Genomic DNA, 16,046 nt, shown 5'->3' with positions numbered 1-16,046 from the left:
CCCTTGCCAGGGTCACGTGCTGGTGTGTTTGTTTTGAAGGCTGTCAGAGTCACGTGATTGGCGGGGGGTGTGTGTGTGCGATGTGTCCCGGCTGGCCCCGCCCCCTGTCGGAGTTGGTCTATGGGGAGAGCGGCCGCTCCTGGCTCACTGTTCTCGGCTGTTCGCTGCCTCTCCTGCCCCCGGTACTGCCTGCTGTCTCCCCCAGCCAGGGACATGAGCGGTCCCGGTCCGGCCCCCCCTGGCCCTGACACCTACAAAGGCTGGCTCTTCAAATGGACCAACTACCTGAAGGGCTACCAGAGGCGCTGGTTCGTCCTGAGTAACGGGCTGCTCTCTTACTACAGGTAAGGGGGCATGCCAGGCGGGCACCGGGGGCTCTCACTAGGGCAGAGACAGCTACTGACTAATAATGGTAACAGGCGGCATGACACCAGCCCTGGGGGGCACAGGGAGGGAATACACTGGGGTGAGGTGACAGGGGGCAGGAGGATGAATGTGGGCACTGGGCACCCTGGGGGTCTCTTCATGCTGCAGGGGGCATTCAGTGTGAGCTGACAGGGGGCAGGAGAATAAATACAGGAGGTGTGAGGATGAATGTGGGCACTGGGCACCCTGGGGGTCTCTTTATACTGCAGGGGGCATTCAGTGTGAGCTGACAGGGGGCAGGAGAATAAATACAGGGGGTGTGAGGATGAATGTGGGCACTGGGCACCCTGGGGGTCTCTTTATACTGCAGGGGGCATTCAGTGTGAGCTGACAGGGGGCAGGAGAATAAATACAGGGGGTGTGAGGATGAATGTGGGCACTGGGCACCCTGGGGGTCTCTTCATGCTGCAGGGGGCATTGAGTGAGGTGTCTAGTTGGCATTGAATATGACAGCAGGTAGCTAGGGTCACACAGGTGGGAATGGAATAGGCTATGGATGGCATGTGGGCAGCAGCTGGAGGTGAACACTCACCCTGGAAGGCATGGTGGGTAGGAGTGGGCTGTAGGTGACACAGCTGAGTTAGACACTGGTACTCCATTTGGGCATGTGTCCAGGTTATTGATGTGTGTCTTGGTTCGTGAATACATTGGGAAGCTTGCATTGGTCTCTTGCACTTTAAGTCAGTCCTGGAGGGGGAGCATTGGAATAGTAAATTATGAAAAGCAAATTGCTGCTGCTTTTTGTGCACTGCTATCAACATTTGTATCACAAATCATTATTCGTATGTAATCTGAATACTGTAGAAATGGAGTGTCCGGTTATGTATATAAAATGTTTTAATTGTTAGTGTAATATTAAAGTTTACAAAAAGAAAAGCAAGCACATTGTGATTGCAGCCTGACTAGTCAAGAACTAAATGACAATGGAGGACACTTTAATCCAAGGCATACCTTTGTTCTGCTTCCAAAGCACATTACACGTACTAAATGTAATGTATTAAAAGACAGGGTTAAAAATGCCATTCATCAAAATATTATATTATTTAGTTTCATTACAGTGTGGAAATTGTGAGTTTCATTAGGCTGTAGAATATCTACACATACCTAATTATTATTCTAAAAAAACCTTTTGATTTTTTTTTTCTTAAATGAAATATTCTGTAAATTTTTATGTTGATTATGTGGCATGATTGATAGAAACATGATATTTAGTGTGTGAATTGTGACCAATTACGTAATTTAACATGTAACTGTGCAGAACCTTCAAACTCCCAGGCCTCTGCTAGAGGACCCGAGAATGAGGAATAAACATACCACCCAGGAGGGGTGAGAAAATAAATCTCTTTTTTTTTCCAATTATAAACTACTTCGACTTATTATTTTGAATGCTTTTATTTATATATATATATATAACAAAAATAGGAATGCACTCCACCTTCCTTGATGTACTTGCCCGGTGCTTATCAGCAAACAGCACTCCAGGGACTTCCAAGATGAATGAATAAAACTTAGCTTTTATTAGCTCAAAATAAAAATCAACGTTTCAGTCTGTATCACAGACTTTCATCAGGATCCTGATGAAAGTCTGTGATACAGACTGAAACGTTGATTTTTATTTTGAGCTAATAAAAGCTAAGTTTTATTCATTCATCTTGGAAGTCCCTGGAGTGCTATCTTGTACTTTTGGCTATATATATATATATATATATATATATATATATATATATATATATATATATATATATATATATATATATATATATATATATATAATTTTTTTTTTTTTTACATTGGAGACACAAACAAACATATTCCTAATGCTTTAATGTTCTATAAACTGGATGGCTGTTGCCTTGTTTTGAGCGACGAGACTCACTTGTCACAGGCACCTACGCCGTGTGACTCCTCCTTGGCTTCTTATCCAATCCAGAGGACGAGATACAAAACACATGAGCTGCGAGCGACCCTAGTCCTCCATTCAAATGCTTCTGATGCCAGTCATCTCAAGAACAGAGTCTGACTTGGTTCTGAACGTGGAAGTATCCTCTAGTTTCTGTCAGGAAAACGGACACTAGAGGTGTGCTTAACCCTGCAATCAAAACAGAACAGCATTGTTTTACATTGTAGAGGTAAAACGCCAGGGGTAGTGCACTTATACCACTTGAGATAAAGTGGTCTGGGTGTCTATAGTGTCCTTTTAAACTCGTAAAATTACTGGGCCCTACCATTCAGTCATTGAGAGCGTTAAAGGGACACTATAGTCACCTGAACAACTACAGCTTAATGTATTTGTTCAGGTGAGATCTATAGCTCCCTGCAGGCAATCTAATGTAAACACTGTATTTTCAGAGAAAATACAGTGTTTACATTAATTGATAGGAATACCTCCAGTGGCCATCACTCAGATGGCCACCAGAGGGACTTCCTATGATATAGGGCCCTAAAAAGGCCTTGTACACGTCAGACGTATTAAGATACGTCTGACGTGTGCAGGAGAGAGATGGCACTGTGTGCGCGACTTCTCTCTCCAGTCTGTCAGCAGAGGAGAGGGGGCGGGCAAAGACCACGAGCTGAGCTGTCAGTCAGCTCAGCTCGCATGCGCGCACGCCGTGCACTCAGGACTTCAGAGGGCGGCATGAATGGGAAGCGTCTGGTTGATCCCTGCTCGCGCCCGCCTATTTCGTCATTTTGACGAAATAGGGGGCACGGCTTCACAAGGCTCCCGGCGCTGGACCGAGGTGAGTAAACTACTCTGCCTGGAGAGTCCCTTTAAGATCAATTACAGTCGCCTTCATTATAATTTTCAGAAAGTCTCCTCATTGTAGCTCCACCTGTGCAGTCACCATTACTGATGACTTGTGCCTTATCAGATATTTCTTCTAGAGAAGCATTGGAATGCACAATACTTCTACGAAAGCAGTGCTTCTCTATGAGAAATACAATTTCAAGTGTGTGACTGTCTGCTTGGCTTGGCTGTCGGGAAGTGATACTAATGGAATTTATAAAAATGCAGATTTCTTATGAATCAAGCTTAATGGAACGTAGTGTTAACCCCTGAAGCACTTCAGTAAACTGAAGTGCTTTCGTGTCTGGTGGTGTCTTCCTTCAAACTTTCTAGTGGTACTTCTCTCCTTTGAAATTCGTCAACTTGCACCATTATCCTACCTTGCTCTTCTTTACACCTCATCAAAAATCCACATTCCTTCTAAAATTCTAATGTACATATTCATGAAAGCGACCAAAATATTTACATTTTAGCCATCTCATCTCACCAATAATTGTTTCTCAATCACATTTTTCTCTTTCACACAGTCTCTTGTCTTTCTGTGTCTGTCATGCAAATATATGGATGTTGGTGTGTGTAATATTGTTTTTATGTAAATTTCTACTTTTTTGTCATCTTATTTATTTATCTATTCAAGTAGGGATAGTTTGAGCTCAATTTATTAGATGCTGGTATGCTTTATAAGTTGTGGGATACAGCCATTTAAATTGGTGGATGTGTGTGCCTGTGTATACAGCTACTTATGAATGCTGTGTTTGCTGTCTTTACCCCCCTGTGTAGATAATATATGTGATAGCAATTAAGCCAGCATAATATGTAGCTGAAATTGTATTCCCTATTAAATGACAGTCATATTATGCATTACGGGTGAACTTTAAATAAGCCTTTATAACAAATGTTATTTATTTGACTCCTATTTTTAAAATTCATTCATATACTGCATTAAATCTAAATTGATTACCTTAAAACATACGTTTGCTGAATTGTGAAAAGCTTGCATAAACTAATTAGTTTAATGCGTTTGGATTTCCAATGTTATACTTGATTATCATTTTTATTCTTTCATCTATTGAATTGTGACAGTTTGAAATATCTTTTATTGATCACATTTTAGACAATGTATTTAATAGAAAGTATGACAATTTTTTTTTTTCTATGTAATATTTCTTCCCATAACATGTATTTTGGCCACTTGGCAAATCAGACACAAGCAGTAATCACAATCAGTGGTGTTACAGGTGTTTTTTTTTTTTTTTCTTTTCTTTTTTTTTACATGATTGGTGTAATGCACAATAGTCTTTCAAAGATCTCTACCACTGATCAATAAAGAAGAACCATGATTTGTGTTAGCAGATCATGCTGGCACCACCAATTGACAATCCCTGCTACCCCCATAGTCTTTATCGACGGAGTATATATGCATGTCCATCCTGTTTATTTACAAAAGTATGAATTATTGAGAATTCAAATACAATTTTGAAATGGCAGACCTAAATAGCCAGACCCTAACTAGCCGTGGTGCTGGTTATGGACTCGGGTTCAGCCCCTCACTTCCTAGATTGCTAATGCGGACGTTCCACCCATTTTGCTGAGTATGGCAAATGACCAGTTAATGCCTTCCAGATTTGAAAGAAATTAATATAGATAATTAGGCAAACAAGGGGCTGTGCTATTGGTTCCTGGGGAGCCTCTGTGTCTCTCAATCCACGGCCTCTAGAGGTGCTTTCTGGGTCAGTGCTGCACAGTGTGTAGCACCTACGTTAATGTTCCTCATGAGGATGCATTGATTCATTGCATCTCTATGAGAAGTTGATTGGTGGAGCGTGACAGTCGCAGTGAAACACACTTACAGACTCACACTGTTATACACACTCACTGGCAGAGACACACTGAGACACACTCACAGAAAGAGACACACACACACACACACACACACACACTTGCTCACTGATTTGACACCCACCAACTGCTATTGCAACACTCACACTTACTCACAAATTATTAATTTTTTAAAATTTAAATCCACCCAGCCTCCCTATCTTCGGGAGAGCTGGAGTGGATCAAATATCCTGGGATCCAGTGGTGCTGCTCTGATGACCTCCCTGCTTTGCTCCCTAGAGAGCTGTCTAGTAATGCCGGGCTGGACTGACGTGATAACCTGGCTCCCTGCTTCACTGGAGGATGTGTGAAGGAGCAGAGCAGGGACATTACAGCTCCCTCACGGCAGACGCTGCACTCAGTCAGTCGTCCACCTGCCTGCCCTCCTCCTTCTGCCCTCCATGAGCCGCCCGCCTGCCTGAGCCCTCCGTGAGCCGATTGTCAAACTCCAATCTCAGGCAGCTGGTCACCGAAGGGGCTGAACGGGCTCACAAATCCCAGGCGCCAGGACAAATATTCTGGTTGTCCTGTCGACCTGGCACCTGGAATTTGTCGAGCTCTGCATGAACACTAAAATAAGGTGCAAATATGTTAACCGCGTTGTTAAAGCAGCTTCCAGTTGTTGTGTGAATAGTATTTGATCTTAGCAGTTTTGAGTTGGTGGGAAGGAATTTGCTGTTGCACAATTCTTTCTCAAGATGGCTTTTTAACCCCTTAAGGACACATGACATTAAATCTATCGCTTGTATCTATTTTTCTGCAGACATACATGCATGTGACTTGTCAAAGGCCCACTCCAGGCGGTTTAACCCCTGTTTTAAGTTGCATAATATAGATAATGTGTGAAGAAATCCCTTCAAAGTGTTCTCACAGTAAGTCAATAATTTTTTTGTAAGAGCCTCCAGCCTAGCATATAACAAACACCTGCACATCATGACTTCCTACCTAGCATTGTTTAGACTGCTATTAGCTCCATTTATCCAAAACAAAAACACATATAAGACTATTTGGACCAGAAAATAGAACCAGTGATGAGATTTCTATCATGTGGAATATGCTGGCGCTATATAAATACCAAATAATAATTCACTGAAAAATGTATTTTAGCCAATTCAGTTTTACTAGCACAATTTAGGTTTAAACTCCAGGCACCAAAACAACTTCATCTAAATAAAGTTGTTATGGTGCCAGTAGGCCCCCAGAGTCAATCGTACCTCAAGGGGTAAACCATTCTCTCCAGCAGCATGTCCACTCCGTCCAACACTTAAATGAAATTGCCTCCGGTGGCCTCCTGGCACTATAACACTCGTACTTCAAGGGGTTAAATCCATTTTGGATGGTTTAACCCCAAATTTGCCTCTAGCGGCAAATCTTTTACATTCGGGTCAAAACTTTACATATATTTAAATTGTTAAAATAAGGAATTAAAGTAAAATCCTTGTAGCATGAGGTTCATACATGTTATAAACAAGTGTCACTGGTTACAAATTTTGTTGATATGTGTCTCACTTCCTTTCTATTATTCTGTACCATAAAATGCACAATCATTTGATGTTCAAGCCTACTTCTTTAGCAACATTTAACTATCAGGGTTAGTCATTAAAGTGAGAATTGCCAGTAATTCAAAGTGAATTTCAAATGTAAGGCCAAAGTAGCCAGAATAAACTTGGATAATTTTTCTATAGTGATTATTTTGGTCTAAATTTTGAAAATCACTTAGGATGTCTGACTATTCTGACTTTAAGTAATATTAAAGTCTGAATGGCCCTGTATTTGCAGCTAGACTGTCCGTTTGCAGATGGGGCCATTTGGATTGTAGAGATTGCACACACTAGCAACGTCCGGATTTTAGAATTATGGTTTCTAATGAGTATGAGCCAATATTGTATCCAGATTTCAACCAGACCAAACGTTGCTGGATAGCTGAAATATGGGACTGGATGTATAAAATCCGTACCCTGATTTTAAATGTCCAAACTATTTCCCTGCCTGCAGCGCTTGGTGTTGCAAGGGTTAAGTTATGTATAATTAATTATGATGTTCTCCAAGGTATAGGCTGTTTGATTTAGAATTCAGTGATGGGTTCATGACATTATTCTCTCAAGTATATCAATGTTTCTGACTGACATGAGGCATCCTAACCCTCACACATACCAAGCTCTGGTGAGAGGAGTCCTTTTGCTTCTAAAATGTCCCTATGCTCCCATTCCAACTGTATCGCATGATGTAACTGCTGTAATTCAGCTGAGACTGTGACAAACAAGATAGAATTGACAAGATGATTCTTAACAGCACCTCTGTCATTGCTTATATCCTCTTACGAGCTTACAACATTGCTGTTATTATTGTGGTTGTCAATTATATAAGACTCCAATACCCCTATATTCCGTTGTAGCCTAGTACAGTTATGCAAACCATAAAATAGACAAAAATTAAAATTCTTAAAGGGATCTTAGAGTGCCAGGAAAACAAACCCGTGGGGCTGATGGGGAACCCCTTCAGCCACTTATCTGGACCCAGCGCCTATGTCCCTCGGCTCTGCCCACGCTCCTCCCCCACCGAAATCGGCCTACAGGGAGACCTAATGCACATGTGCGGCAATGGCCGCGCGCATTAGACCTCCCCATAGGAAAGCATTAGTCAATGCTTTCCTATGGGGAAAATCTGACGCTGGAGGTCCGTGAGGATGTCCAGCATCAGATAACGGACCAAAAGTCCTCTAGTGCCACAGACGGCAGACTTAGAGCTGCAATGTAAACATTGCATTTCAGAGGCACACTATAGTGTTTGGAATACATCTTTAATTTTTGGCCCCACTATTGAATTAACAGTAACTGAACAGCATATGTTGATGATCATTTATACTGCTTTCAGCATCAGTCTGCATTGTTCATTTCTTCATTGATGTCACCTTGACTGCATTTAATACAGACAAACCTGATGAATGCTGAAATTTGTCGTTCTATTTGATGACATTTCCTAAAATTTTCATAATATTAGACTGCTCTGTCCCTAAAATGATGAACTATGAAAAATAAAATCCCTGACACTCTGTATGAGCTTTTTTTTTAAACATTTTTTTATTTATATAGTGGCTTCATTTCTTCATGTGTAAATTTTTTTTTTTTTTGGTAGGCTTTCTTCTTCTTGCGCTATAAGTTAACTTCAGCGGTTTTGTGAATCTTGTTAGGTCATGGCTTATAATGACAATTAATGAAAATAATGCTCATCGTGCTATTCTGCATCTATAGTGTATTGTGCAGAGTAAAGCAAATTGCTGTTTTCATTCTTCAAAGAGCGCATGTCTGAGCTAAACCAGCCTCCAGAAATGGCTTTCATTACAGAGCTCACATTGTATTTTCTTTCTAAAAAGTTGAATATAGAATTAGTAGCGGGTATGATTTACAGTGCTATTACTGTATTTAAAAGGACTTTTCAGGTGGACTTACCGACCTTTTACATGCATTATTTATTGTATATAAAAAAGAATGGAATTACGGTAACTACAATTCTTCAGGGTTTGTAACATCTGCAGAGATCGGAAAGTGTTTGAGATCTCTTGACTCATTTAATTTCAAAATACTTTGGTATATGAGAACTTTACAGTGTATTAAGCTTGACACATATGATAATCTGAGTACCCTTTGGCTATATTACTGTTAAATGTGTTACTCTACACCAGGAGTCCTATACCTCGTGTATGCACTTTATTCAACATCTTCGTGCATAGGTAGAGGGAATAGTGGTAGGGTGATGTATTTTGCGGACCATGTAAAGGATGGAATACAGAGACTTGTAGCTACACGTCACACTGTTTCGTACATCTGTGCTTAGTGAATAGAATTTTGACGGTACTAGACGGGGACATTAACCGGCAATGGTCCATAAGTTAAGGAGATGTATTTGTGTGTCTGTGTACACACGGAGCTTGATACCATAATGATCTGTCTGGGCTCTTATATGTTTCAATAGTACACACCAAGCTAATTGAGGCTCTTAGTTTGCAAACTAGTTGAATTCAAGCTTTGTTGTTTTAGTTTTTTTAATGAGCCAAATTAAGCTCATTTGAGCAGGGTCCTCTTCAACCTATTATTCCTGTAAGTTTTCTTGTAATTGTCTTATTTATTGTTACATCCCCCCCCTCTCAAAATATTGTAAAGCGCTACGGAATCTGTTGGCGCTATATAAATGGCAATAATAATAATAATAATATTCTTGACTGCTAAAGTACATAAAGTATCTTATAAACCGCAATCCCATGGAAAATAGGAGGATATGGTCAACAGCCCATGAAAAATGTGTTTACTATGGTGGAAGTTCAGAGTAGAGAGTCTCGTACATTTAAATTTTTGTTTTTAAATGTATTTTATCGTTGTTTAATTGTTCTGCGTAATAAGCCAAATCAAAATTTAAGAATCTCTTCTTAAATATCGATCTTCACTATAAGCTCTCTATTTCCTTGTCTTACACTGACATGAGCCGTTCTGTCTTCTTTTCCTATTCCAACTGCCAGTTAATCCAAACCCCTTCTATCTGATTTGATGGTTAGCCTGTATTTTATGTTCGTTGTTTACATTTGATGATGATTACTGTTTTTGGCAAGCTCCCTTGAGTTGGAAAAGGATTCTGTATAATGTGAATATAAAATATTATCTACCGTATATACTCAAGTATAAGCCGGGTCCCCTAATTTTACCCAAAAAAACTGGGAAAACTTATTGACTCGAGTATAAGACTAGGGTGGGAAATGCAGCAGCTACTGGTAAATTTCTAAATAACATTAGATCCCCCAAAAATTATATTAATTGAATATTTATTTACTGTGTATGAGTGCAGTGTGTGTGTGTGTGTGTATGAGTGCAGTGTGTGTGTGTGTGTATGAATGCAGTGTGTGTTTGTGTATGTGTTGCAGAGCCTTGGTGGGGGTGGGCATTTTTATTATTATTATTTTCTTTTTTATTATTATTTTAATAAAAAAAATTTGTTGTATTAATAATTTTTATTTTATTATTATTTAAATATTATTATTTTATTATGTATATATATATTTTTTTCGTCCCCCCTCCCTGCTTGATACATGGCAGGGAGGGGGGCTCTCGCTCCCTGGTGGTCCAGTGGCATTGGCAGTTCAGTGGAGGAGGCTGGCAGGAAGCACTTACCTCTCCTGCAGCTCCTGTCAGCTCCCTCCTCCTCCGCGCCGGTCCGGTCAGCTCACAGTGTACGTCTCGCAAAAGCCGCACTACGACCCCGCGGCTCTCGCAAGACTTACACTGGGAGCTGACAGAGGTGCTGACAGGAGCTGCAGGAGAGGTAAGTAACAGCTCCCTGCCAGCCCCCAGTCTGTATTATGGCAATGTAAATTGCCATAATACAGACAGTGACTCGAGTATAAGCCGAGTTGCGGTTTTTCAGCACAAAAAATGTGCTGAAAAACTCAACTTATACTCGAGTATATACGGTAGTTACATTTCAAAAATTGAAGTAGCTGATTTAAGAAAGTGACACCCTATAACTGTGCTTAATTTGTGTTTGTGCAATATAGGGAAAACTCCTTAACCCCTTAAGGACCAAACTTCTGGAATAAAAGGGAATCATGACATGTCACACATGTCATGTGTCCTTAAGGGGTTAAAGGGACTCTATTTATAGTTACCAAGACCACTTCATTTCTATAAAGGGTTCTGGGTGCAGTAGTCTTGTCCTTTTAGCCGTGCAATGCAAGTGACATTTACATTTTTTTATTTAGAAACTGCAATGTTTACATTGCATGGTTAGGTCCACCTCTAGTGGTTGTCATACCATCAGCCACTAGAGGAGCTTCCGCTGCACTGACAGAGTAAAACTTGTTCAAGGAAGCCCCATAGGAAAGTGTCGATTCAATGCTTTCCTCTAATGAAGCCTGGATGTATAAGCATTACACGCCACACATATGTGTTGGGTCTCCTGGAGCATTGGATTGGACCATTTTGGAGGAGGCCATGCTTCCTTTGTGATGTCGTGTGAGGCCGCGAGATCAGTAGCACTGAGGGGGCCTTGGCGCAGGAAAAAGGCAAGTAAAACTTAATTAACCTAATACAAGTTGTGACAGGGACACTACAGCATTTAGAATACAGATTTCTTCATGCTGTGGTGGTCACTTGTTAAGCATTTCCAAAATTCCCCACTCTGCTGCCCTGTTGTTTGCAGTCCCCCTCCACCCCCCCATGCTAATAAAAAAGCAGGGGCTACTTTTTGTATGTTTACCCTGCAGGTTGACAAGGGGTGAAACTCTAGCCAGTCTCCACAGCCTTTGTCTACTTTGTCATTTGTTGTCAACATGAAGATGCCGCCCTCCAGCGTTGTCACAGACATCTGGTGTGCCGTGTCATAGATCATCTTTAATTCTCGCACGATCGCAAATCAAGACAGGTCCATTGACATGATGGTGCGCCGTCATAGGAGAGCCTGCAAGACATGTGGGGGAAAAAAAGTTGAGCTGCACCAGTCAGGGGAACTAATTTGGTAGCAGAGCTGCTTCAGTGGTTTAAGAAACAAAATGTATTGGGAGATTTACGTAATCTTTTTGGATGGCATTTCAGAATTTAATCAAGATTTTTGTTACGGTCAAAATTCATTTTAAACTGCTTTTTAAAATTATTATAAATAAACCCTTTTTTTCTATTTCTTTTTACTTATTTGTTTTTGTTTTATTTGGCAGTATTGTGCATCACATGCAGAACTGATGGTGAATTCCCATTATTCCAGTAAAGCCTTTGTTCCAGCTACAGTTACTGTAGAAATAAATAAACTCCATGTAATCCCTTAAAACATTTGAATAGATACACGTAAAATTTTTTGTATGTCCGTATTTTTATATATTTTTTTTATTAGTTGCTTACAGTCTATATAGTAAACATTTGTCTTTTTATGACAAATCTTTTTTTTTTATTTATTTTTTTAATATATGTTTACAATTCTGTTTTATATAGTGGTAGACAGACATGTCATCCCTTTAAACTTGTTATTAAATGCTCTTAACCTTTCTTGGATACGGTCTCTAATTTAGTTTGAAAAGATAGCTTTGGAACACATGGTCTTAACAGATTTACTTTCTCTAGTTTGTAGTGCAGTATAAACCAGTGGCCCTTAAAGCAACACTATAGTCACCAGAGCAACTACAGCTTAATGTAGTTCTGGTGAGTATAGTCAGTCACTGCGGGCATTTTCATGTAAACACTGCTTTTACAGAGAAACACTACAAGGTCAGAAATACAAATGTGTTCCAATGTCCCTTTTAACGCTATAGCTGAATCCAAAGCCGATACTTAGACTTTCAGAGTGCTCTGACTAAGACCTTTCTACATGTCTACTTGCAGAAATACCAAAATGTCACTGCACTGAAGAGAATGGAAATCTCTTCCACTTTTCCCTGACAAATCTTTTAACAAATTCCAAATTTCATGGTAACAGGATGAGGTAAATGGGTTTCTGGCCTTTAACAAGGTATCTTCTACTGCAGACAAAAACCCAGCCATAAGTGATTACTTTTCAAAAGACTGTCCGCAAGGTTTTGATGGTGAGGTGATGGATGAACTGCTGGACGCTGCGAGAGTAGATTCAGAGAAAGGGCATGATCCAAAGAAACCTGCATATACAGTTGCAAGAAAAAGTATGTGAACCCTTTGGAATGATATGGATTTCTGCACAAATTGGTCATAAAATGTGATCTGATCATCATCTAAGTCTCAACAATAGACAATCACAGTCTGCTTAAACTAATATCACACAACGAATGAAATGTTGCCATGTTTTTACTGAACACACCATGTAAACATTCACAGTGCAGGTGGAAAAAGTATGTGAACCCCTAGACTAATGACATCTCCAAGAGCTAATTGGAGTGAGATGTCAGCCAACTGGAGTCCAATCCATGAGATGAGATTGGATGTGTTGGTTACAGCTGCCCTGCCCTATAAAAAACACACACCAGTTCTGGGTTTGCTTTTCACAAGAAGCATTGCCTGATGTGAATGATGCCTCGCACAAACGAGCTCTCAGAAGACCTACGTGTAATGCTTAACTTGGAAACAATATGGAACACAACTGCAGATAACTGTTGGTTTTATTTTATTGAATAGGAGTGGAGATAAATATTTATTTTAGTACAGGTAGTGTACCTTTTAAATAAATGGAAATTGCTAATTGGAACAAGCAGCAGCAGAATTGCGTATTAGTATAAGAAAAAGGCAGTAGTTAGTCCATGGCAAAGAGTGACATTCCAGAGTAGTATTAGTTTAGTAGGTTGCAGGAGATATCCGTTAGTAATGAAATTAGAGGATAAGCAGATTTGCAAGCAGGCAGTATCCGATTCTGGAACGAAAGTACTACTTATCTTTTGTAGTGGTGGAAGTCCAGGCTTGCTCAGCTTCCCCTGAGAGGAATTGAAGGACCTTGCAGGTAAGAGTTGGTGTTTGAATTAATCCGTGGTTGAGGAGTGGAGAAGGTAGGTCTAGGTTAATCCGTGGTCGAGGAGTGGAGAAGGTAGGTCTAGGTTTCCCAGTCCGGTTCCGGTACACTGTGGAGGCAGAAGAATCGCTTTTGCTGAGATCGGGTTGCCGGTAAGCTTCCAATAATTCAGCCCTTTGAATCTGGCGCGGTCTCCCTATGTAGCGTGGGCAGACCGCGTCAGAGGAGGGGGCGTGGTCGAGCTCCGTCTACCCGGAAGTCATAGGGTAGCGGAGATGCCGGCAGGTCGGGACCTGACAGTACCCCCCTCGTAAGAAGCACCCATAGGGTGCCATCAACAAGGTTTAGATGGATAGCGTCTGTGGAACGCCGCAATCAACCTTTTCGCATGGACTACAGAGGAGTTTACCCAAGTGTCCTCATCGATTCCGTAACCTTTCCACCTAATGAGATACTGTAGGGAGCCACGATGGATCCGTGAATCCAGGATCCTTTGGACCTCGTATTCTTCTTCACCTTGTACCAGAATAGGATCAGGAGTAGTGATAGCATCCCTCTGGAAAGGGTCGGAAAGGTGAGGTTTAAGCAAGGAAACATGGAAGACAGGATGAAGCTTTAAAGTAGGTGGAAGCTTTAATTTAACAACGTTATTGTTGAAGATTGATAATATTTGGAAAGGACCAAGAAAGCGGGAACTCAGTTTCTTCGAGGGACGGTTGGAGGCAATGTTTTTTGAGGAGAGCCATACAAGATCACCTATTTTATAAGTAGGAGGAGGCTGCCTTTTAGCATCGAAAAACCTTTTCTGATTAACCGAAGCGAGTTTAAGATTTTCACGTAATTTGAGAAATAAGGAAGACCTAAAAGAGTTTTGATTTGAAACGGTGGGGTTAGAAGAAGGAATAGTTAGGTTAGGAAATGAAGAGGGATGGAACCCATAATTTGAGAAAAAAGGAGTAATTTTACTGCTGGTATGAATAGAGTTGTTGTATGCAAATTCTGCCATAGGTAACCATGTGACCCAATCATCTTGTAGGTAAGAACAATAACATCGCAAATATTGTTCTACGCATTGGTTAACTCTTTCTGTTTGCCCATTGGTTTGGGGATGATAGGCTGAAGATAGTTTGCGTTGAATACGGAGGGAAGAACACATTTCGTTCCAAAACTTGGAGGTGAACTGAGTCCCTCTATCTGATATGATGTCATCAGGGAGTCCATGAAGTTTCATTATGTTATCGATGAATACCTTAGCAAGTTCAGATGATGAGGGCAACTTCTTCAACGGAATAAAATGGGACATTTTTGTAAAGCGGTCCACTACTACAAGAATGGTGGTATGATGCTGGGAAGGAGGGAGTTCTGCCAAGAAGTCCATTGAAATGGATTGCCAAGGTCTTTCCGGGATCGGTAGGTTCAATAATTGACCAAATGGCTGATGATGTTCAGACTTGGATCTCTGGCAGGTTGAACAAGTTTTGACATAGGATTCTATGGTTTTGTCCTGACGAGGCCACCAATAATATCTCGTAGATAACTCCAGGGTCTTTTTTATACCAGGATGACCAGCCAATGGAGAATCGTGTATTAATTCGAGTATTTTATTCCTAAAAATGGGAGGAATGTAGATTCTGTTATTGAAATAGTAGATACCGTCCTTCTTTGTTAGTTTGTTTGACTTGGGAAGTTCAAGAGCTTCTTCTTTTAGATTTTTTATGTCATCTATTAGTGATGATATGATTCCAATCACTTTATGGGGAGGAGTTCCAGGTACCGGAGGACCTTGGTGGATTCTGGACAGGGCATCCGCCTTTTTGTTTATGGATCCGGGTCTATAAATAATCTGAAAATTAAACCGAGAAAAAAAAAAGATTCCATCTTACTTGTCTGGCTGAGAGAGTTTTGTTGGAGTGCAGGTATTCAAGGTTTTTGTGGTCAGTATATACTATTATAGGAGTTTGAGTCCCTTCAAGAAGATGTCGCCAGGTTTCGAAGGCTGCTTTTATACTCAGTAATTCTTTTTCACCGATAGGGTAGTTTTTTTCAGCAGGAGACATGGATCGTGAGAAAAAGGCAACTGGATGGAGAGGATCTTGAGGTGTTTTGTGTTGGGAAAGGACAGCTCCGATAGCTGTCTCTGAAGCATCTGTTTCCAGGACATAGAGAAATGCAGGGTTCGGCAGTTGAAGAATAGGAGCAGTTGTAAATCTTCTTTTTAATTCATCGAAGGCTGATTGAGCCTTTTCATCCCAAGTAAAGGGATGTTTATTGCTGTTAAGCAGATTAAGTGAATGAGCTACGTCGGAGTAATTTTTAATGAACTTCCTATAGAAGTTGGCAAACCCAAGGAAACGTTGTAAGTCCTTTACATTAGTAGGAGTAGGCCAGTTAAGAATACAATCTATTTTGGAATTATCCATTCTTATCGTATGAGGTGAAATAACATACCCTAAAAAGGTAATTTCATTAACATCGAAAAGACATTTTTCTGGTTTGGCGTATAACTTGTGAG

The 16,046-nt window shown here is 40.6% G+C and overlaps 1 protein-coding gene across 1 annotated transcript in view; it reads left to right on the top strand.

Annotated features, from left to right (window-relative positions):
• Window positions 1-90: 90 nt before the first annotated feature.
• The window catches only part of OSBP2 (oxysterol binding protein 2), a 298,677-nt gene continuing 282,721 nt past the window's right edge, over window positions 91-16,046 (top strand). Inside the window, exon 1 of the mRNA XM_063454168.1 lies at window positions 91-344. Within this exon, the coding sequence (XP_063310238.1) occupies window positions 121-344 (224 nt within the window). The 5' untranslated portion in view covers window positions 91-120. The remainder of the gene's footprint in view (window positions 345-16,046) is intronic.

The sequence above is a fragment of the Pelobates fuscus genome, chromosome 5, assembly GCF_036172605.1.
Source record: "Pelobates fuscus isolate aPelFus1 chromosome 5, aPelFus1.pri, whole genome shotgun sequence".
Classification (NCBI taxonomy): domain Eukaryota; kingdom Metazoa; phylum Chordata; class Amphibia; order Anura; family Pelobatidae; genus Pelobates; species Pelobates fuscus.
Note: the sequence above shows the minus strand (reverse complement) of the source record. Positions and strands in the feature narration are given on the sequence as shown.